The 22,646-nt window shown below is 44.6% G+C and overlaps 1 protein-coding gene across 1 annotated transcript in view; it reads right to left on the reverse strand.

Annotated features, from left to right (window-relative positions):
• Positions 1-15,682: 15,682 nt before the first annotated feature.
• LOC135548497 (neurite extension and migration factor-like) overlaps positions 15,683-22,646 on the reverse strand; it is an 82,187-nt gene continuing 75,223 nt past the window's right edge. The window contains exon 3 of the mRNA XM_064978175.1: positions 15,683-22,350. Within this exon, the coding sequence (XP_064834247.1) occupies positions 18,353-22,350 (3,998 nt within the window). The 3' untranslated portion in view covers positions 15,683-18,352. The remainder of the gene's footprint in view (positions 22,351-22,646) is intronic.

Consider the following 22,646-nt stretch of genomic DNA (forward strand, 5'->3'; position numbering starts at 1 on the left):
GACAGTATTACTCACTAAAACCAATCAAAGGTACGCCAAGGCATGTCAAGCTGGGGAAAATTTGGAAAATTGTGTGAACTGTTAGGAAAAGGGATAACAGCTATATTAAATCCAAATGATGCCATTGCATGGAGATATACACAATCACGAGCTGGCAATAATTTACTATTTTTTTTATTGCGGTCATATCAACACTTATGTTCATTATAATGCCATTATTGCTTTTGTGCTGAGTTTCACTATTTACCTCTCCTTCAACGGAAGAACACCGTTACAGTACGTTCATCTCTAGGAGACCGAACGCGTCTCCTTCCTGAGTGGTATGACGGCTGCATGGTCCCATGGTGTTTATACTTGCATACTATTTTTTGCACAGATGAAAATGGAACCTTCAGGTGTTTGGAAATTGCTCCCAAGGATGAACCAGACTTGTGGAGGTCTACAATTTATTTTCTTAGGTCTTGGCTGATTTCTTTTGATTTTCCCATGATGTCAAGCAAAGAGGCAATGAGTTTGAAGGTAGGCCTTGAAATACATCCACAGGTACACCTCCAATTGACTCAAATGATGTCAATTAGCCTATCAGAAGCTTCTAAAGCCATGACATAATTTTCTGGAATTTCCCAAGCTGTTTAAAGGCACAGTCAACTTAGTGTATGTTAACTTCTGACCCACTGGAATTGTGATACAGTGAATTATTGTCACGCCTTGACCATAGTAAGCTGTTTATTCTCTGTTTTGTTTGGGGCGTGATAGTGACTTGGGTGGGTCATCTAGGTGAAATGTATGTCTATGGTGGCCTGATATGGTTCCCAATCAGAGGCAGCTGTTTATCATTGTCTCTGATTGGGGATCATATTTAGGTAGCCATTTCCCCATTATTATTCATGGGATCTTGTCTAAGGTTAGTTGTCTGTGTGCACACCACTAGCGTCACGTTTCGTTTGTGCTTTATTGTTTTTGTTAGATTTAGTTTTCAATCTATTAAAAATATGTGGAACTCTACGCACGCTGCGCCTTGGTCTACTCATTACGACGACCGTGACAATTATAAGTGAAATAATCTGTCTGTAAACAATTGTTGGAAAATTACTTGTGTCATGACAAAGTATATTTCCTAACTGACTATAGCCGGTTAGGACATCTAAAAACTATAGTTTGTGTTTGTGTGTTTGAAAAACGAGTTTTAATGACTCATGAGTCAGGAGTAGAATTTTAGCTAAAGAGACAGGTACTAGTAAAGCCAAAGATATTTCTAACTAACCCCTTGTGTCTGTAGTAAAACCGTGACTTCATATCTGATATCTTTATGCACCTTCACCGTTGGAGTGAATGGCAGTAGAGGAATAATCCTGATTTTACTTATGCAGGAAAATAAAAGGCACGTGATATATCAGACATGGTGTAATGGAATTATTGTCAACCTAAAATATTTCCATATAATTATATGTACAGTTTATACAGGTTTTACACCAATTTTCTGTGGAAATAGCCTCAAATATATGTAAACAGACCATAAATGTCTAAATTGTGCTTTCCTGGAAAGCTGTGAATGGTATATGATACAATATCAGTACTTGTTGTAGTTAAAACTTGTCTACGTCCTATCTGCAAATGATTTCAGCCAGTTTATGGCTGTAAATTGACTACATTATTTCAATGGAATGTTGGCATATTGACAGTTAATTAGAAACATTTATGGAATCATTCCTCTAAAATTGTCTGGCTGGCTAGCTTTTTTATTATTGATGAAAATTGAATTGAATGACCTCTGAAGGTACATTTAGACATATCCCAAACAATAAGGGGATTTGCTGAACTTATACTTGTCACGGCTTTCGTCTGTAGAAGGAGAGGCGGACCAAAATGCAGCATGGTTGTTATTCATTGTACTTTAATAAAGAGAACTGTACACGAATAAACTAACAAAACAACAAACGTGCGAAAACCTAAAACAGTCCAATCTGGTGCAAAACACAGAGACAGGAACAATCACCCACAAACACACAGTGAAACCCAGGCTACCTAAATATGGTTCCCAATCAGAGACAATGACTAACACCTGCCTCTGATTGAGAACCATATCAGGCCAGACATAGAAATAGACAAACAAGACATCCAACATAGAATGCCCACTCAGATCACACCCTGACCAACCAAAACATAGAAACATACAAAGTAAACTATGGTCAGGTCACCGTAGTCTTCCCCCACCTTGTCCGCTTCCGTGACCTCCTAGCCACGGCAACCCTACTTAATAACACAGGACAGAGGGGCAGCTCGGGACAGAGGGGCTCTTCAGACTCCGGCAGCAGCGCCGGACTGGCGGGAGACTCCGGCAGCACAGGAGAGGAGGAAGGCTCTGGCAGATCCTGGCTGACTGGCGGATCTGGAAGAGTCTGGCTGACTGACGGATCTGGAAGAGTCTGGCTGACTGACAGATCTGGAAGAGTCTGGCGGATCTGGAAGAGTCTGGCTGACTGGCGGATCCTGGCAGACTGACGGCTCTGACTGCTCCATGCTGACTGGCGGCTCTGGCTGCTCCATGCAGACTGGCAGCTTCTTGCAGACTGGCAGCTCCTTGCAGACTGGCGGCTCCTTGCAGACTGGCGGCTCCATGCTGACTGGCGGCTCCATGCTGACTGGCAGCTTCTTGCAGACTGACAGCTCTGGCAGCTCCTTGCAGACTGACAGCTCCTTGCAGACTGACAGCTGACTGGCGGCTCCATGCTGACTGGCGGCTCCATGCTGACTGGCGGCTCTAGCTGCTCCTTGCTGACTGGCGGCTCTGGCGGCTCCATGCTGACTGGCGGCTCTGGCTGCTCCATGCAGACTGGCAGCTCCTTGCAGCTCCTTTTTTATTTTTTTATTTTTTAAACTTTTATTTAACCAGGCAAGTCAGTTAAGAACAAATTCTTATTTTCAATGACGGCCTGGGAACAATGGGTTAACTGCCTGTTCAGGGGCAGAACGACATATTTGTACCTTGTCAGCTCGGGGGTTTGAACTCGCAACCTTCCGGTTACTAGTCCAACGCTCTAACCACTAGGCTACCCTGCCGCTCCTTGCAGACTGACAGCTCCTTGCAGACTGGCAGCTCCTTGCAGACTGGCAGCTCCTTGCAGACTGGCAGCTCCATGCAAACTGGCATCTCCATGCAAACTGGCAGCTCCGGCTGCTCCATGCAGACTGGCAGCTCTGGCTGTTCCATGAAGACTGACAGCTCTGGCTGCTCCATACATCGCAGGAGAAGAGGAAGGCTCGGGCAGCGCTGAACAGGTGGGAGACTCCGGCAGCGCAGGAGAGGAGAAAGGCTCCGGTAGCGCTGGAGAGGCGAGGCGCACTGTAGGCCTGATGCGTGGTGCTGGCACTGGTGGTACTGGGCCGAGGACACGCACAGGAAGCCTGGTGCGGAGAGCTGCCACTGGAGGACTGATGTGTGGTGGTGGCACTGGATAGACCGGACCGTGCAGGCGCACTGTAGCTCCTGAGCACCGAGCCTGCCCAACCTTACCTGGCTCGATGCCCCCTCTAGCCCGGCCAATACGAGGAGCTGGTATGTACCGCACCGGGCTATGCACCCGCACTGGAGACACCGTGCACTCCACAGCATAACACAGTGCCTGCCCGGTCTCTTTAGCCCCCGGTAAGCACAGGAAGTTTGCGCAGGTCTCCTACCTGGCTTAGCCCTACTCCCTGTGTGCCCCCCCCAAGAAATTTTTGGGGCTGACTCTCGGGCTTCCTTCCGCGCCGCTGTGCTTGCTTCGCCATCTCCATTCTCCTATAACCCTCTTCGCACTGCTCCAGTGAATCCCAGGCGGGCTCCGGCACTCTCCCTGGGTCGACCGCCCACCTGTCTATTTCCTCCCAAGTAGTGTAGTCCCGATATTGTTGCTCCTGCTGCCGCTGTTGCTTCTCCTCATACCAGCGCCTCTCAGCTCTCACCGCCTCCAGTTCTTCTTTGGGGCGGCGATATTCTCCAGGCTGATCCCAGGTTCCTTCTCCAAACAATTTGTCCTCCCATGTCCATTCCTCTTTTTGTTGCTTTTGCCTGTTACCACACTGCTTGGTCCTGTTAAGGTGGGTGATTCTGTCACGGCTTTCGTCTGTAGAAGGAGAGGCGGACCAAAATGCAGCGTGGTTGTTATTCATTGTACTTTAATAAAGAAAACTGTACACGAATAAACTAACAAAACAACAAACGTGCGAAAACCTAAAACAGTCCTATCTGGTGCAAAACACAGAGACAGGAACAATTACCCACAAACACACAGTGAAACCCAGGCTACAAATATGGTTCCCAATCAGAGACAATGACTAACACCTGCCTCTGATTGAGAACCATATCAGGCCAGACATAGAAATAGACAAACAAGACATCCAACATAGAATGCCCACTCAGATCACACCCTGACCAACCAAAACATAGAAACATACAAAGTAAACTATGGTCAGGGTATGACAAAACTATCCTGGAAAAAATCAGTTATAAATGTTTTTGTCTTAGTTAAAAATAAGTTGTCCTCCAGTAAACTTTGATTAAATATCCAATATCCCCGTCCACGTGGAAATTCTATAAGAGTTATGTGAAGGACAATTATATGATGATCCGATCGCATTCTGTCTCCTATTAAAACTTTTTAAACCTTTGACGCAAGAGAGAAAGAGACAAGAAAGTAGTCAAGACGACTAGCTTGATTAAGTCTTCTCCATGTATATCTCACTAGGTCAGGGTTTTTTAGTCTCCAAATATCCACTATTTCTAATGTGTCCATAATATATTTGAATTCCTCAGTGATGATAGTATGGAGAGTGATTTCCTTTACGGTCCATTGAGGTACTTAACACTGTGTTATAGTCTCCTACCATAATGATTTGACCATTTGTTGCCTGTAAGTTATAAATATTTTAGAAGAAGTATAGATCACCCTGATTTGGACCATATAGATTAATGAGCCAAATCCCTTTTTCGTCCACTTTCATATTCAAAAAGATCCACCTTCCTTGCGATTCCTGACTATTTGCACATTCAGATTGACATTTTTGTTAATTAATATCATCATATCTTTTGAGTTCCTGTGTCCATGACAGAAAAAGATTTCACCACCCTATTTCATTTTCCACACAACTTCACCTAAGGATGTAGAGTGAGTTTCCTGTAAACAGTATATGTTATATTCCTTTTCTTTTAGCCATGTAAAGACGGATCTTCTTTTTTTATAATCTGCTAAACCGTTACAATTATAACTGGCTATACTTATTTCACCCCTTACCATAACTAGATACTATGCTCAGTCTAAACTGACCATAATTAGTGCTTGTAAAGTTACTGCCATCAGAGGTATTATGACGGTCAAAATTAGAGCTTTCAAATGTCCGATATTTAAAATTCAAGAAATAGGTTCTAGCAATATTTGTTTTATTCTCTTGCCTGTTTGCCTGTGAGCCAATGCCACAGATGTTAGAAAATTCAGAAAATATATTATATGTGTAGTAAATCTGATTAGGTTGATGTGTATGATATTGGATGTGATTTAGTGAGAGTGTGTACGATGTCTGTATAAGAGTAAGACTATGATGTGTGCTGTCCAAATAAATTATAACTCTGCCAATTTGCATGGTTGAGTGTCTATGTGTGTAACATGTAGTATAGCCTTAATATTCATGATGATAATTGTAATCCATATTGTATCACCGTCATAGTTGCATCATAATTACCTTTAACATCATTGAAAAACACATCCCAGCATTTCCATAGCAATTAACGTTTCACATGATCATGAAAGAGACCTTGCATTACTATAGAGATGCCTTCACTACAGTACAAATGTATTCCGTACAATATGTTATTATTCCCCAATGCCCCTATTCTGATATCTTCCCCTTGCTTGTTGTAAACATATATAAACTTGTAGACAAATACATAAAAAATATAGACAAACAAGAAACATATTAAATTATTAAACAGTTCTTGGCGAGGGAGAGAAGAGAGAGTGAGAGAAGAGAGCGAGATTAGGTGTGTGTGTGTGTGTATGTATAAGTCTGTATGTGTAAGCGAGCATGTAATTGAGTACGTGTGTGTTCATATCCACTTCATAGTGTTCAGATATTTTTACAATTCCCAAACATCTTTTTTTTGTAACCTGATGTCCCGGTAGAATTTAGTACAGCCATGGTGCTATGGAGCTCTCTTGGAATAGCTGTCCATCTATAAAGAGTTTGTCCACAATGAGAAAGGCACGCTTATCTTTCTCCCTCTGTTGTCTCTGTACCGGATACAGTGTCTTAGGACGTTTGTTTATCTCCCTTGGAAATTGGTCATTGAGACCGAATTTGGTCCCTTTAAGCTCCCTTCCCCTGCTTTTGATCAGCTCCTTTTGATGTTAGTGTTCAAATTTTGTGATGATCGGTCGGGGACCCTTGGTCTTGTCGCGCCGATCTCCAAGTCTGTGTACTCGGTGGAAGCCACCTTGTTTACAGTCTCAATAGGAAGTTTCAAGGCGGATTGCATGAATTCTCTGATTGCACCATTTGGATTATTGAATGCATCTTCAGGAATCCCAGAAAAATATAGATTTTCACACATGCTACGACCTTGTGTGTCTAGTAGCGACTCCTTCATCACCCTGTTTTCCCTGAGTAGAATCATGGATTTTAACCTTTGCTGTGAGTGCCTTGTTCTCTCCTTGGAGAGTGAGAATTTCACTCTGGCTAAACTCCAAACTCCCCCTCAGCCGTGCTACCTCCTCACACAACTTTTCCAGTGTTGCATGGATTCCAGCCAGAGCACTAGCCTCTACTTCAATGGTAAGTAAATCATCCGTGTCTGTAGATGAATCTGTTTTGATTTTTTTTGTCTGGTTATGTCACACCATGACCATAGTTTGCTTTGTAAGTTTCTATGATTTGTTTGGTCAGGGTGTGATATGAGTGGGCATTCTATGTTACATGTCTAGTTTGTCTAGTTCTATGTTTGGCCTGATATGGTTCTCAATCAGAGGCAGGTGTTAGTCATTGTCTCTGATTGGGAACCATATTTAGGTAGCCTGTTTGGTGTTGGGTTTTGTGGGTGATTGTTCCTGTCTCTGTGTAGTTTCACCAGACAGGCTCGGTCACTTTGGATTTTCTTTTTTTCCTTGTTTTGGAAGAGAAGAGAACGAGCGCCATTCTCCTTGCGGAGATGGTGCTAAATACATCAACACGGTCGGTCCCTGGGATTGGGCTGGCCAACACGATTCGTTTTGCTTTGAAGTAAAAGGAGTTGGAGCCTTTAGGACGGGAATCTTTTGGAAGGATAATATTGATGGGGATTCTAAAGCTGACGGTGAAGGACGTGTTTTGTTTCCAAGGCAACTCTTTGGAGGGAGCATACGACGTGGCGCTATATACAGAGGAAAAACACGATGATATCCTGAGAAGGGCAAGAGCAGTCGGAGGTGAGAGGCCGATGTGCCACTACGAAATAACAAGTCTGGCGAAGAATAACTTTAGGGTTGTAACTGTCAACATTTACAACCCTTACGTTAAGGACGAAGAGGTGAGGGCTTTTCTGGGGAGATACATGGATAACGTCTCCTCAGCTAGGCACCTCAAAGACTCCCTTGGGTTCTGGAATGGGAGGAGAGGTTTCCAGGCCCTCCTCAGGGAGGACCCAAAGGGACATGGTGGCTACCTCCATCCTCCTGCTATGTTCTCCCTTGGAGCTGACAGGGGGACGTTGTTTTATGCACGTCAGCCCCCATTTTGCAGGCGCTGTATGGCCTACGGACACATTTTCGCCTCGTGCAGCATGAGAAAATGCAGATTTTGTGGATCTGAGGATCACGAGGCGAGGGATTGTGACAAGCCTAAGACGTGCCATGGGTGTGGCTCGTCAGCACACCTGTGGCGGGGGTGCCCGGCGCGTCAGAGATCACATGCGTCTGCGGCTGGGGGGGGGAGCAGGAGCGGGGGATGGGGGAAGAATAGGAGGGGAAGGAAGCACGTCTCATGACAAGAGTACAAGTCCAGAGGGGAAGGCCACAAGGAAGGAAGAGGAGCAAGAAGCGGCGGATGGAAGAGAGAAGGAAACGGAAGGCACGGGAGTAGGAGAACCAGGAAAAGAGGCGGAAGAAGGCAACCGAGTGGAGGAGCATGAGAGAGAAGAAAGCGAGGGAGGAGTGGTGGAGAAGGAGACGGTGGAAGAGCAAGTGGACTGGGGGGAAAGTGCCCTGGTGGAAGAGATGAGGGGTATGGTGGAGGAGCTGGCGGGGGGGGAGGGTGGTATCTCTCCACTGCCGCCATCACCAAAGAAGAGAATGAAGAGGAGGGTGCGATTGGCCGACAGTGAGGGGGAGGGGATGGCCAAGAGAGTGATGGGGGTGGGAGAAACCTCTGGGTTGCTGCTGGTTTCCCCAGGCCCTCAACTTCGTTTGGGTGGGGACACACCTAACAAGACTCAGGACTGGGTACAGGAGGAGGTGGGGAGATTTTTGTTTGGGGACTCAGCCTCCCCAAATTTTTTCCAAACCAGCTGCAACACTGGGGAGGGGGAGGATTGTGGGGGTAGACCCAGGGTGCAGGGCACCCCGGAGCCAAACACTATTCCTGCATCCTGGGATGGTGTGATGGAGGAAGAGGGGGGGATTTCGGGATTACGGATGGTGTTCTCACCGGTAGATATGGAGCAGGGGAGCATCGGGTGAGTCTCCTGTTTTTTTTTTCTGTCTGGGTTTGGAATTTGAGTGTATTACATGTTTTAATTTTTCATGGAGTCTAATTTTACTTTTGTTAGTTTAAATGTAAGGGGTTTAAGAGATATTGTTAAGAGGAGGGCGGTTTTTAGTTATTTGGAGGGTATGGGGTTTGATTTTTGTTTTTTTACAGGAGGTTCACCTGAGGGATGGAGGGGATGTTAGTAGGTTTAAGAGGGAGTGGGACAAGGGGGAGTCGGTTTGGGGTGTTGGGGGGGTGCACTCTTCAGGGGTTGGGATTTTGTGTGGGCACAGGGAGGTAAAAGTGGAGGATTCTTTTGTGGTAATGCAGGGGAGGGTTATAGGGGTGGATGTCACGATAAGGGATTGTAAATTTAGATTAGTGGTGGTGTATGGGCCACAGGTGGTGGCAGACAGGAGGGAGATGGTGAACTGTCTGACGCCCCTGTGTGTCACAAATAGGAAATTAGTGATAGGGGGGGATTTTAATACAGATTTAGGAAGAGGGGGGGATAGCAGTGCAGGCGCCATTGCCAGGCTAATGGCTTGCCATGGTCTGGTAGATGATGGTCTGCACACTACTCCGAAAATGGACGGTCCTACATGGCGTAACTCCAGGGGGGTTGAGCGGAGGTTCGACTATATTTTTGAACCCAGGTCTTTGGGTAAGTTGTCTGGGCGGCTGTTGCCTGTTTTCTTTTCGGATCACGACGGGGTGCTCCTGCAGGTGGGGTCGCCAGTCTGCCTCTTTGGTAGGGGGTACTGGAAGCTAGATCAGGATGTGCTGGAAGAGCAGGCTTTTGTTGACGGGTTTTATGGTTTCTTTAGGAGGCTTGAGGGCCTCCGGTCCATGTGCGAAGGGGTGTTAGAGTGGTGGGAATTAGTTAATTGAAACTCTGGGGGCGCTATTTCATTTTTGGATGAAAAACGTTCCCGTTTTAAAGAAGATATTTTGTCACAAAAAGATGCTTGACTATGCATATAATTGATAGCTTTGGAAAGAAAACACTCTGAATTTTCCAGAACTGCAAAGATATTGTCTGTGGGTGCCCTAGAACGGGAGCTACAGGCAAAACCAAGATGAAACGGCAACCAGGAAATCAGCAGGATTTTTGAGGCTCTGTTTTCCATTGTCTCCTTATATGGCTGTGAATGCGAGAGGAATGAGCCTGCCCTATCTATCGTTTCCCCAAGGTGTCTGCATCATTGTGACGTATTTGTAGGCATATCATTGGAAGATTGACCATAAGAGACTACATTTTCCAGGTGTCCGCCCGGTGTCCTCCGTCGAAATTGGTGCGTCATTTTCAGCTGCTGGTATTTTTCCATGCGATTCTGAGAGGAAAGCAGGCTTCCACGAACTGCATATCAATGAAGAGATATGTGAAAAAACACCTTGAGGATTGATTCTAAACAACGTTTGCCATGTTTCGGTCGATATTATGGAGTTAATTCGGGAAAAGTTTGACGTTTTGGTGACTGAATTTTCGGTTCGTTTCGGTAGCCAAATGTGATGTACAAAACGGAGCGATTTCTCCTACACAAAGATTCTTTCAGGAAAAACTGAACATTTGCTATGTAACTGAGAGTCTCCTCATTGAAAACATCCGAAGCTCTTCCGAAGTAGCATTTAGCACGCAACATTTTCACAAAAACCAGATAACCAAATAAATAAAATCCTTTACCTTTGAAGAGCTTCGGATGTTTTCAATGAGGAGACTCTCAGTTACATAGCAAATGTTCAGTTTTAAGATTTATTTAAGGAAAGGGAAATAGATGTAGAGCAGGGAAATGTGTTTTTAGAACACTTGTCCAGGTGGTTGCCGGAGGACATTAGAGAAGTAATGGAGGCCCAGATCTCACTAGAAGAGGTTGAGAGCGCTCTTAGGAGGATGGGAAAAGGGAAGGTGCCTGGGATGGATGGGCTGCCGGCTGAGTTTTATCTCAAGTTTTGGGGTATACTTGGACCAGTGGTCCTCGAAGTCTTGAAGGCCATCCTTGAGACGGGGGTCCCGGGGGATCAATGGCTGTTGGTGTGCTGTCACTTTTATATAAGAAGGGGGAAGTAACAGACCTTGGCAACTGGCGGCCGTTGACCATGCTGTGTGTAGATTACAAGCTACTTGCAAAGGTTTTAGCAGACCGGTTGCGCACAGCCCTTCCCTACGTCGTTCATGAGGATCAGACGTGCGGGGTAGAGGGCCGCTCTATTAGATGGAACCTACATGTAATCAGGGACTCCATCGCTTGGGTTGAAGATAGAGGACTGCCTTTTATGGTAGCAGCGCTAGATCAGACGAAAGCCTTCGATCGCGTGAATAGATCCTGTGAGTGTTAGGTCGATTAGGATTTGGGGAGAAGTTTATAGGATGGATTCGTACATTATATGTCGGAGCGGGGTGCCGAGTTAGTGTAAATAGTCACTTGGGTGACGTTTTTGACCTCTCGTCTGGGGTCAGGCAGGGGTGCCCACTCTCGGCTCTCCTCTTTGTTCTGTACATGGAGCCTCTGGGGGCTGCCATTAGGGCAGACACAGGGGTGGAAGGTTTGCTGATCCCTGGAAGTGGTGGGCTGCGTGTTAAGATGACGCAGTACGCCGACGACACTTCCTTGCTGTTGTGCAAGGACTCATGCCTGACAAGGTCCCTTGCCATCTTTGGGGTTTTTCGGAAGATGGCGCGGTAGAACGGATGTGCCTGGGGGGTTATCTCTCTGTGAGGGGGCCCTGAGGATTCTCGGGGTCCATTTTGAGAACTCTAGCTCAGCGACGCTAAACTGGAACATGCGTATCGCAGTGGTACAGAGGAAGCTAGCAATGTTGAAAGCTAGGTATTTGTCTTTTATGGGCAAAGTCCTGGTCCTAAAGGTGGATGTGTTGCCGTCTCTTTTGTATTTGGCATACATCTACCCATTGCCGGCTTGTCTGAGGAGGCCTCTAGTGAGGCTTGTGTTTCAGTTTATGTGGAGTGGCAGGTGCGAGTGTGTCGCCAGGGCACGCATGATCTGTCCCATCGGGGAGGGAGGTAGGGGGGTACCACATTTCCCCCTCAAGCTGGACACAATTTTTGTTTCTTTCTTGTTAACGGAGCTTGCTCAGCCAGTGATACACCCGTCCGGTTACCTCCTGCGGGTTTTTTTCTCGTATCAGGTGAGAAGCATAATGGTGTGGTCTAACACGGGTCCTCGGGCGGAACAGCTGCCGTGGCACTTTGGTCATTCGGCCAAGTGGCTGCGTGCGCACCCTGAGGTTGAAGTTGCCCGAGTAGGTTTAGATCATAGGCACCTGTACGAGGAGGTCAGAAAGGCAGGGAGTCCGGCGCCTGTAGTGGGCATCTCGGAAGTGGTCTGGGAGGGGGTGCAGGCGCGGGGTCTGGACAACAGGCTCAAGGACCTGAATTGGTTGAGCCTTCATAAGTGTTTGCCGGTACGTTCCATCTTGTACCGGTATAGTTTGGTGCAATCCCCCACCTGTCCAAGATCCTCTTGTGGCAGGGAGGAGACTGCGCCATGTCTTTTGGGACTGTGCCTTTGCCGGAGTAGTATGGGCTAGGGCACGGGTGTTGTTAGGTTTGGTAAAGGGGGATTTTGTATTGACGTGGGCCAGGTTAGAGAGGGGTGTAGGGAGAGCGAGAGGGACGGATAGGGACAGGTTTCTGCTCTGGCTTCTCATGAGTCTCTTTAAACGGGGGCTGTGGGAAGCAAGGCAGAACATGGTGAAGACAGGGAGAGATTGGGGGTGGAAGGGATAGTGAGGAGAGTGGAAGGAGATTTGAGGGGGATGATGAAGAGGGAGGAGAGGAAGTGGGGGCAGCATGCTGCTTGGGAGAGGTGGAAGGGGGTTTAGGGCTGGGAGTCATTTAGATTTGTAAGAGGATAGATTAGGGACGGGGATATAGAGAAAGGTATTTTGTAGGGTGACGGGGAGGGAAGATGCTCCCCTGAGGATTTGTTTGGGGTTTATGTTTAGTTTAATTAGTTTAATTAAAATACCATTATTTGAGTATGTATGTAAATTATGAGTTGTAAAGAATGAATGGTATTGAAGATAATAAATTATTTTTTATAAATAAATAAAAAATAGGACTGTTTTGGTTTTTGCACGTTTTTTGTTTTGTAGTGTTTTGTGTTTTAGTTGTTTTATTAAAACATGAATCTCAATAGCCACGCCGCATTTTGGTCCGACTCTCCTTCACACCAAGAAAGCCGTTACAGGTTAAAGTTATTTTGTGGAGTAGTCGGATCTTTCCATGATGTATTATGTTGTTCCTCCGTAGAGTAAAGCTGTTGGTACTTGTCGATTTCCCTCAGGATCTCCTTAGTATCCTGGTCGGCTCTTTACTGCAACCAGTTTTTTACGAAAAGATAACAATGAGTCTTTCCCACGACAAAAACAGGTTTCTGTAATACAGCCAACTAGCACTCGCAGAATCCACGCTACTGGAGCAGCTGGCATGCAACTAGACCATGTGTCAAACTCATTCCATGGAAGATAAGGAGATAGAAAACCCCTCTCAATGTGAAGCCCTTAGCGTAGAAGTGTATTGATCTGCATAGGCCAAAATGCTTTCGCCAGAAGCTGCCTAATCACTAGATTCCAAGTGAAATGATCTATTATTATTATTATCTCTGCATAGTCACTTTAAATGCTCTACCTACATGTACATATTACCTCAATTACCTCAACACCTGTACCCCCAATATAAAGCCCCGCTATTGTTATTTACTGCTGCTCTTTAATAATTTGTTATTCTTATCTCGTACTTTTTAAGGTATTTTCTTAAAACTGCATTGTTGGTTAAGGGCTTTTCACTGTAAGGTCTACCTGCTGTATTCAGCGCATGTGACAAATACAATTTGATTTGAAAACCCTTGTTTGCACATATTATATCTCCTCCATCCATGCCTCCTAGTGGAAGTGTTCTCTATGTGTAAGTCTCTCTTTTCCTTTGTGTCTTGTCCACCCCTCCTTACCTTGAGGGAAAAGGAAGGATACAACTAGTTGTAGAATGCACCCTGTGTTTTTCCATAGCTGTGTTTTGTTTCACCTCCTCCCCAGGTTACATTGAATAAATATTCAGTTGTCTTCCCCTCAGTGGTAGACATTCTTACTCCTCTCACTCAATTACTGAGCATGCTGACCTTGGGTTATGCTGTTACCGTAAACAATAGATACACAACATAATATTTTTTAATTTGGTTGGAATATTGTTGTTACATGCAACATTCACACACATTCCTATTTATCTGTTATTTAATTAAAATGTGTGCAGCAGTGGATAAGAAAAGTATATGAACATACCTATTGTGCAACGTATAATCCATGCAAAACCATGTGTTACAAGACAATACACCAGGATAGTCTGAACTAATTCTCATAAAGAGAAAACGATTGAATGGTGCCATCTGCTGGACTAAGAGCTCTATCAGTTGCACTTCCTTGTGCCAAACCACTAAACATAACATAGGAATAGTTTACGCCATAAAGGATTCTAAAATTGTCTGGCCTACTAATTTATCCAGATAATTCAGACTAAACAGTTTTCACTAAAACTTGATGACAATTAGGCCACTAGTTTGACCGGTCCATGCAAGACTTCTAGAATCTAGAGTAGATTGGTGCGTGGGTAAAATCACTAGGGATGCCAAGCCAGGGAAAAAAAGCCATATTACAACATAAGTGTTGTGATAATTGTGTTGTTTGCTCTATAACCTGTTAATTCTTCTACCTTGTTGCCACCGTGATATATAGGACTAAGGCCGAGAAAATAAGAAGACTCAGTGGCAGAACAAATTCAACCACACCTTTGTTTCATCACAAAACCAGAGATCAACCTCTGTCCGGTGGAGTCCACAAAGCATATTGCATGTAATAAACAGTTGGTCAATGAAGTTGATGTTTCCAGCACTACTAAACAACTATTGATTTAGAACACCGGAGTTGCTGCAAGTCGCCAAGAAATCAGGAGCTGCCTCCACTATTCCAGGATCATTTCAACTTAAATATGTCAACATCATCAAATTACCTAAACTTAATCTAATTCAGTAATTCAGATTCCAAAAACAACATTGTAGTCCAATCAACGTAAACTAAATATCATGTGGCTTTCCATGGTACTGATTTATGTGTGTGTGTGTGTGTGTGTGTTTATGTATGTAAGTAGAAAAAACATGTTGACTCACCCTAATGCCATTGCCATCCTCCTCTCTTTCATGGATCAGAATCGCCATTGTAATCATTGGCCAGTACGGAGAATTAAGTAAAACCACAAGTTCAAATCCTTATCTCCATCCATGGCTAATTTAGGACAGGGTCAATTTTAGCTAGCTAGCTAGTCACCAGAGGACAACAACACAACAAAATTTCTGTCTATGACTTTTGGCTATTGATGTGATGTGATTGGTGTGAAGCCAAATCCAAACTGGCTTCCCGTGACACTTGTTTTTGGTGCACTAGGACCATTCACAGTTGAGTTCACGGGAGGCCAAATTCTCACTTGCTTCCCTTGCATTCAATGACCAGACATCATCAGCTAGATGGGCTACACATACAGAAACAGAGGGGAGCTGTTTTGCACGCTCAGATGCTTTCTCCGGTGAGACACATTCAACCTCTTGTGAATTGAAGGAAAATAATGAAACACAAGAGAGATAAAATATTTTATATGTTTTTTTGTGTGTGTTTTTGTAAATTTTTGGGGAAGCCATCCATGAATATATGCCACTGGAGTAGATAGATTGTAGTCTCTCTAAACATGTGCCTGTTCATCAAAGTAAATATCTGAAAATAAAAATGATATGAAGTAACATGTTTAGCATTTTGTGGAGTCCTGGGAATGAATCTATTTTCAGACATGCAAACACATGCACAGACTACAATACATATTTTAACATTTCTTGAAATCTTCAAGATGCATGCAACATAAGGACTGTATACATTTTCAGAAAGAGGTCAATACAGTCCCTACATTGAAGAAAATGGAGACCTCATCTGAAAGCAGCAATCAAAAGCTAATTTTTATTTTATATTTATTCCATAAACATTATTACAAAACTCAGCAAGTTACCAATATTACATTGTCACCATACAGGCTTGTCCACAAATATTTAAACCTTTGCAACAGTTACAACAAAACAAAATAATACTAGAATGATTTACATGAAAATCTATAAAACAGCAATAAAATCACAAACATGTCTTTGTTTCAGTTTTTCTTTTTGTTTTATCATACTTTTTACACAGTAGCACTACACTCCCACAACAAGATTGGTCTGATTACAAAACTTCCAACAAAATGTTACAACTTTTTTCCAGTGTTTTACCCTCTTCTTTTTTGGAGTTTTTTTGTTGTCGTGTTTGTTATTTTGGTTTTTAAAACCAGAGGCATGTCATTATGCATCCCTTTCACTGCCTGTAAAGGTGAAAAAAGAGTATCCACACTCACAAATACTTCACAGCACTTTCTAAGAAAAATATACACTTAGAAAATATTTTACAAATCGGCACACTGAAAAATATACAAGATTCATCGAGGACGTCAAGAGTTCTTCTGGAATCCCTCTGACAACAACTCTGACGATATTTATAAAGCTCAATATTCTTTTCAACAAAAAAAAGGCAAAACATAATTTCAATTAATGTCAAAATCATGGCAGAATTAGGCTACATCAAACATAACAGTATCTAATACATTCATAAATAGGGCACAGAGGATTTCTTCATCCTTTTTTCAATTACCTGTAAATGAATTTGCTTTCAAGCACCTTTCCGAGGCAGCTCAACAGTGGTACATCATATACAACTCTTGTTGGAGAGGAAGTACAGTACATTCAATTGACAATGGGCAGGGATGATATAAGGCAGTCTACTCCACATCACCTGGTGGTGACACTTGTCGCGATCCCACATCTAAATGACTAGCCTGGCAACTTGGAGAAGATGGAGGGGAAGGGGGGTTGCGAGAGACAAAGGTCTTCACAATAAATATTGAGCTCTGATGGATAATATCAATTTATGTCAATTGAAATCAATTGTAGAAATCTAATATAGAGCTCCATGTTGGTGCAGTGGTAGGTGAATGCATGAGATTACATTAATCTGTGTGTTAATCTTGAGTATAGTACAAATGCAAACCTCAAGATTTTGAGCACTTGGGACTATAAGGTTCTATCTGCAAAAATATGATTCTGAGATAATTGGCTTTAAAGTTCCGAACCCTCATTGGTTTCAATGGTGTCAGCAATTTTTATATTCTTTTCTTTTGAACTTAACAACATGAATTGGTGTATTTACAGTACTATATAGGCAGAGAACATTGAACAGATCAAGGCTATGCCAATAACTACATTTTGACAAAATGCAGATAGAACCTTGTCGTCCGATGATCTCGATTTAATTAACCTGTTAGAGCATATTTAATCCCCTTCTCTGTATCTCCATGCTGGCTGTTGATTTTGAGTTCAGATGGCAATCATTTCAGAAGAATGTATGAAAGAAAAGACAGTCATTTGCATTTTGGTAAAATGTGTATCACTGTCGGCTGCAGGTGCTTGGCAAACGGAATAGATCCCAAGTGTAAGATCTCTGGAATGTCGACCGGCCACCATAGTCCAGAACACCCACCGCACAACCGTAACAAAAAGAACATGAAACAGCCAATATACATACAGATAGAAAATGTTTATACAGGTACTTGATCAACGTTTGGCACATTAATTCCATTTTCAACATTATAATTATTGTCATATTCTGCAAATAGTGCATATGTCTCTGTACAATAGCATTAACAAATTGCAATTTTGGGTACTTACTCCACTTACCCTCCCACCAACTCTCCCCAAACCATGGCAATAAGCCAATGACAAATAATACCATTTAAAGATATTAATACAATTAGGACAGTTTGATACATTTGTCTTATTGTTAATACAAAAAGAGTCCCTTTTTTAATTCTGAAAAGTCTGGTTCCCAGCAGAACAGTGATACAGTTCTCCAACAGCAGCGAAACATCCACAACTGGAATGGCAGGGTGATATCAGTAATGATAGGAAAGGCCTTCTGTAACTGTTCACTTATGACTCGCTCCACTCTCTCTTCTTACACTGAAGAAAACCACTGTCTGAATGTAAGGACGGACAACCTTTGAACTGGGATTTTATTTTGTGGAGAGCCACAGACGGAATTTTGACATTATTAAGATGGGGCAAGCTGTTCTGCTGAAATGGAGAACTGAAAACACAAAGCAAACCACTAAGTATCACCAAAAAATATTTTAAAAACAGTTTCAAGGCAATCTTTCTTATTATACAAAAGTCAAACCTAAAGTAACAAAAAACAAAACAATCTAAAGACCAAGAAAGGTGAATCAAGCAGCAGTCAGAATCAAAATGGAGCCACGGTAGTTTGAAAACCCAATCAAACTGAAGACAATCAATCACTCAATAGGTAGCTTCTCAGGAACAAATAAAATCTTACATGCAAGTTATTTCGGCTCTATTTAGGGTAAAATAAGCAGGTGGGGTAGTCAAGGTTAATGTCTTTGCCATGCAACACTTGGATTGAAGTCAAAAAGGGAGAGCAGTAAGGGAACCCAGGGAACTGAGCAAGGGGCGGGAGGAAATAGAGTGAGGGGGACGTATTTTGCAGCCACCGGTACAAAATATTACCTCCGTTTCTCATAAGAGGCCATCAGAGCTACGTTCTTGCTCGAGTCCCGCTTCCCTGTATTGTTTTCGTCTCCAGCAAATTTTGCACCGGTTTTGTGACGGTACATTTTCTTGTGTGCGGGCCCACAGATGCCAGGTATACCGAGGCTGGACTTGTTAAACATGTTGCAGTCCAGCATGAGAGGGGGGAAGAAGGGGTTTGAAGGAATTAACTTGGCTTGGTTTTTGGCTCCCATGCCCGTTGCCTTCCTGCCCCTTCCTGCCACAGGGGAGGTGGTATAACCACCCTTTTTCCTGACATTAGCTGTTGTTCCCGCCAGGATTTTAAGTGTCTTAGTTTTAAGGCTGTTGGCATCTGGAGGCTGACAGAGGCCAGACATGGGGTCCCACAGTGGCTCGATTGACACCTTCATAAACCTCTGGACCTCTGCCATACCAGAGGCTATGTTGGACAGGATGTTGGAGGGCTCTTCAAACTCTCGCTGGTCGTCATCCACAGGACTGTTGTTGTTGCCGTCTGCCCAGCCCCCACCATGCTCCTCCAGTAAAGGCCAGTCTTCTGACAGTCCAGCAAGGCCTTCACTTTCTTCACCTTTTGCATTTGCCTTTGCATCAAGCAGGGCTTTTAGCTTTTTGGATGAACTAGAATTCTGTCTAGGGGCTTTGTTCTTCTCTGTCTTGGGGGCCCTTGGAGCCTTGGTTTTCTGTTTACTGGTTGTTTTCCTTTTTGACTTGGGACCTTTAATTCGACCTCCGATGGATCCGGGCTGCTCATCAAAGATGTTGGGGCCATCAGTCTTACATGTGCCGTCATTATCATTGAAAGTATGGAACTGGAACTGATGATTGTTTATCGCTCTGCCATCATGGTTTTGTGTTGGCAGGACATTACAGTCCCACTTAGTCCCATCAGGTGTAGCTGAGAGAGTCATGTCTCCTGTCTCTCCCTGAAACTCCCTGGCCTTTCCTAGGCTTTCCCTCATTTCTGTCCCCATCACCTGTGGGGAGAGATTTGGTGTGTCGGGTGGCGACATCTCTGACAACGGCGAGTGCCTGAACTTATCGGGGGTGAAGTTGGAGATGTCCAGTAGGTCTGTAGACTCCCTGAGGGGAGTGATTTCATCGGTACTTTGCTGGATCACCAGTTTGGGACTGCAGTGGGCCAAGAAGTTCTCGTTCACATCCTCTTCACTCTCCTTCTCACAGGACTTGAGACTCATAGAGCTGTAGTTGCTGGAGGTGGCAGACAGTGAACTCATAGAGTCATAGCTGGCCAGCCTGCCATTCTCTGTGTTTAGAGCGACTCTATGGAACTGCACCTGTTCCTCTTCAGCTGACCGGCTGACTTGTAGGCCTGAGTCTAGTCCTGGTGGCTCCTCAGGTAAATATGCCTTATCGTACAGCAATCTGTTGCCATCTACATTGACTTGACTATATCCTGACAACGGCAAGTTGTTTGTCATTGGCAAAGAAATGGTGCTGGAAAAGACAGAAGGTTCAGGTTTAATATCAGGTGTAAATGATAAATGTTTACCTTCAGACTGCCATGATGTGTGAGTGAAGTTTGGCTCCATTTGATTGGAGCAGTTAGATGGAGATTGTTGGAGCTCAGACTCTGAGGGTGGGGATAGAACACAGCTCTGGGCCAGCTGTAGGTTAGTGAATGGATTCTCCTCCTGGGAGAGGCCATGAGGAAACTGCTGTCGGGGATGCTGCTGATGCTGCTGTGAGTAATATGTCAGCCCAGTGTTATTGGATGAGTCAGAGGCCTCTAGTAATGTCTGCAGGTAGCCTCCAGGGATGACATGTAGACCACTATTCACATTTACAGGATGGGTCATTGTACTGGAAGGGGAGCAGGGGGCTGGTGTAAAAGGGGACTTTTCACTGGGGTCGACACTGACAGTGGAGTCATCACAAAGCTGGGGGCTGCCTGCAGTGGAGTAAACTATGTCAGGGTGCTGATTTGGGGATAGTGGGCCAACCTCTTGTAGCTGTATCACAGTTTTACCATCCTCCCGCTGAGCCTCGTTCATTTTTTTCAACCTCAGTCTGGCCTCGCTTTTAAATTTCCTTATTTGCACAGTCTTATTCCCAAGTCTTTTCCCCTCCCTCTCTAGCGATCTGCTTTTTCCTGTCACACTGCCTTGGTCTAATCTAGCAGCACAGTCAGAGGTCGTTGTTGTTATAGATTCCATATCTGTACAGGCAGCTTCATCCTCAGCTGCGCCCACCTCTTGCTTGTGATCGGTGAGGTTTGGCGAGAGCTTTACAGTGTGAATTCTTTGAATCCGGACTCTATTTGCAATCCTGTATTTTCTTTTTGTCAGGCTCGAATTAAGGGAACGCCTGCAGCCATTTGGAAATGTGTTTTTATCACCAGCAGCCAGCATGCGCTGCTCCTGCATTTCCTGGCGCCTCTTTTGCCAGTAGTCTTTCAGAGGAGCCATTCTCTGGTACTTATGAACTAAGTCCTTACTTAAGCTTACTGTTGTCTCCGATGTGTCAATTTTGCCAAGCTTTAATAACATGTGCTTCTCCCCTTTAAATCGGTTTATGATGATGTATTTGATTATCACCGGAGGCTCTTTTCGTGAGGATTTTCTCCTCTTCTTTGGACACCAGTCGTCATCCTCCTCTTTTTTTGGACCCACCGTCTGCTTGTCTTTTTTCTCCGTGTTCCTCTCGCTCTCGATAGAATCCACGTCGTACAGATAGTCGTCGCTGTATCGGACTTTCCTCTTGGACCTCAGCCCATAGCTCAGCTGGCTGGAGGAGCTGGAGTTCTCCCTGGAGAGGAAGCAGTGTTTCTGTTTGGTCTGGCAGGTGTCAAGGGAGGATCCAGTACAGGAGCTGTCATCGCTGTACTCTCCAGAGTCCACTGTGGAATTGTTGAAGTCAAACAGGTAGCTGCTCTCTGGACTGACATTCGGTGTCACCTCAGCAGAGCTGCTGCTGTTGTTTTTGTCAACCTTTTCTCCAGCCGCCCAGACTTCAACTATCTCTCCCTTCACCTGTGCCCCTTCTGCTCCCTTCTTCACTGTTCCCTCACCCTCCTTTTTGGCCACGACACTAGGGAAGAAGTTGAACTGGGTTTCCTCCTGAATGGGGTTGGTCTTTTCTCGGACGTTGTCCTGGAAGGACTCGTAGCGGATCTTCAGCGAGCACACGTCACTGCCCAGGGTGGAGTCCTCGTCCTCATCATCAAACATGTAGTTGTCTACGTCCTCTTCTGAGAAGAGGTTGACAGAGAGCTCATTCTTAGAGCAGAGGTCCAGCAGCTCGATCTTACTCTCGCTGATAAAGGACTCAAAGCAGCCCCAGTCCTGGCTGGAGTTGGCCAGTAGAGCCTCCTCACCATTGCACTTGTCCAGGAGCAGGCCTTCGTAGATACTCTTCGACGTGGCGTCCTCCGAGTCGCTGTCCTCCGCTGACTTCTCATCATCTGTCTTCTCCTCTGCACTGATCTTGTGCTCTGGGTAGCTGAGAAGCTGGTCTGAGAGCAGCTGATCCCCGTAGCGGATACCATCCCCAGAACTCATGCACTGCATGGCCATGTCAGGACAGGAGACAGGACAGGGGTCGTAGTCCGGGCCCAGGTCCAGCCCTGGCTCAGGCTCTGTAGCGTCCTTGGTCTCGATGAAACAACCCAGGCATGTGCGGCTTTGTGGCATGAGGCAGTCCCCTCCAGACAGGGCTGATACACTCCCTACCTCCATTATTGTGAAAGCTGCTTTGTTACTACAGTCCTCTGGAAGAGCCCAGGGACTCACCTCTTTTGTTGTGCAAGAGGAGGTGTGGGAGATGGCATGGATAGAAGAGGAGTCATCAGTGGTAGTGGTGGTGATGCTGGGCTCAGAGGTCTCTGTTGGGCTGAGGGGTGAGAATGGGTTCAGTGAGGTCCTCTCACTCTCATGGCCTCCTTTTGGTTGATTGGCTGTAGGTGAGATGGCGGTGCTGTCTGGCTGCAGATTACTGTCCTGGATGTGTGATTCTGTAGAGCAGAACAGAGAGATGATATCAGATAATAACTAATTCACCAGTGAACACACTGATGGACAATGTGAGAGTACTTTAATATACTGTCCTATATGAGAGGACATTTTAATATACTCTACTATTTCCTATCTTTAATAATGTTTCATTTTCAGCTCAATGTATGTTCCTAGCCTCTCTTACAGTTGATAAAATGTACAGGTCATTTTTTTTTAAACAGGCTGCACAAAATAATCATTTTGTACAAAGACAATGAATAATATAGCTAATTCAAGCTGAAAAGGTGAATTCTGC

This window comes from Oncorhynchus masou, chromosome 11 (genome assembly GCF_036934945.1).
Source record: "Oncorhynchus masou masou isolate Uvic2021 chromosome 11, UVic_Omas_1.1, whole genome shotgun sequence".
Taxonomy (NCBI): Eukaryota; Metazoa; Chordata; class Actinopteri; order Salmoniformes; family Salmonidae; genus Oncorhynchus; species Oncorhynchus masou.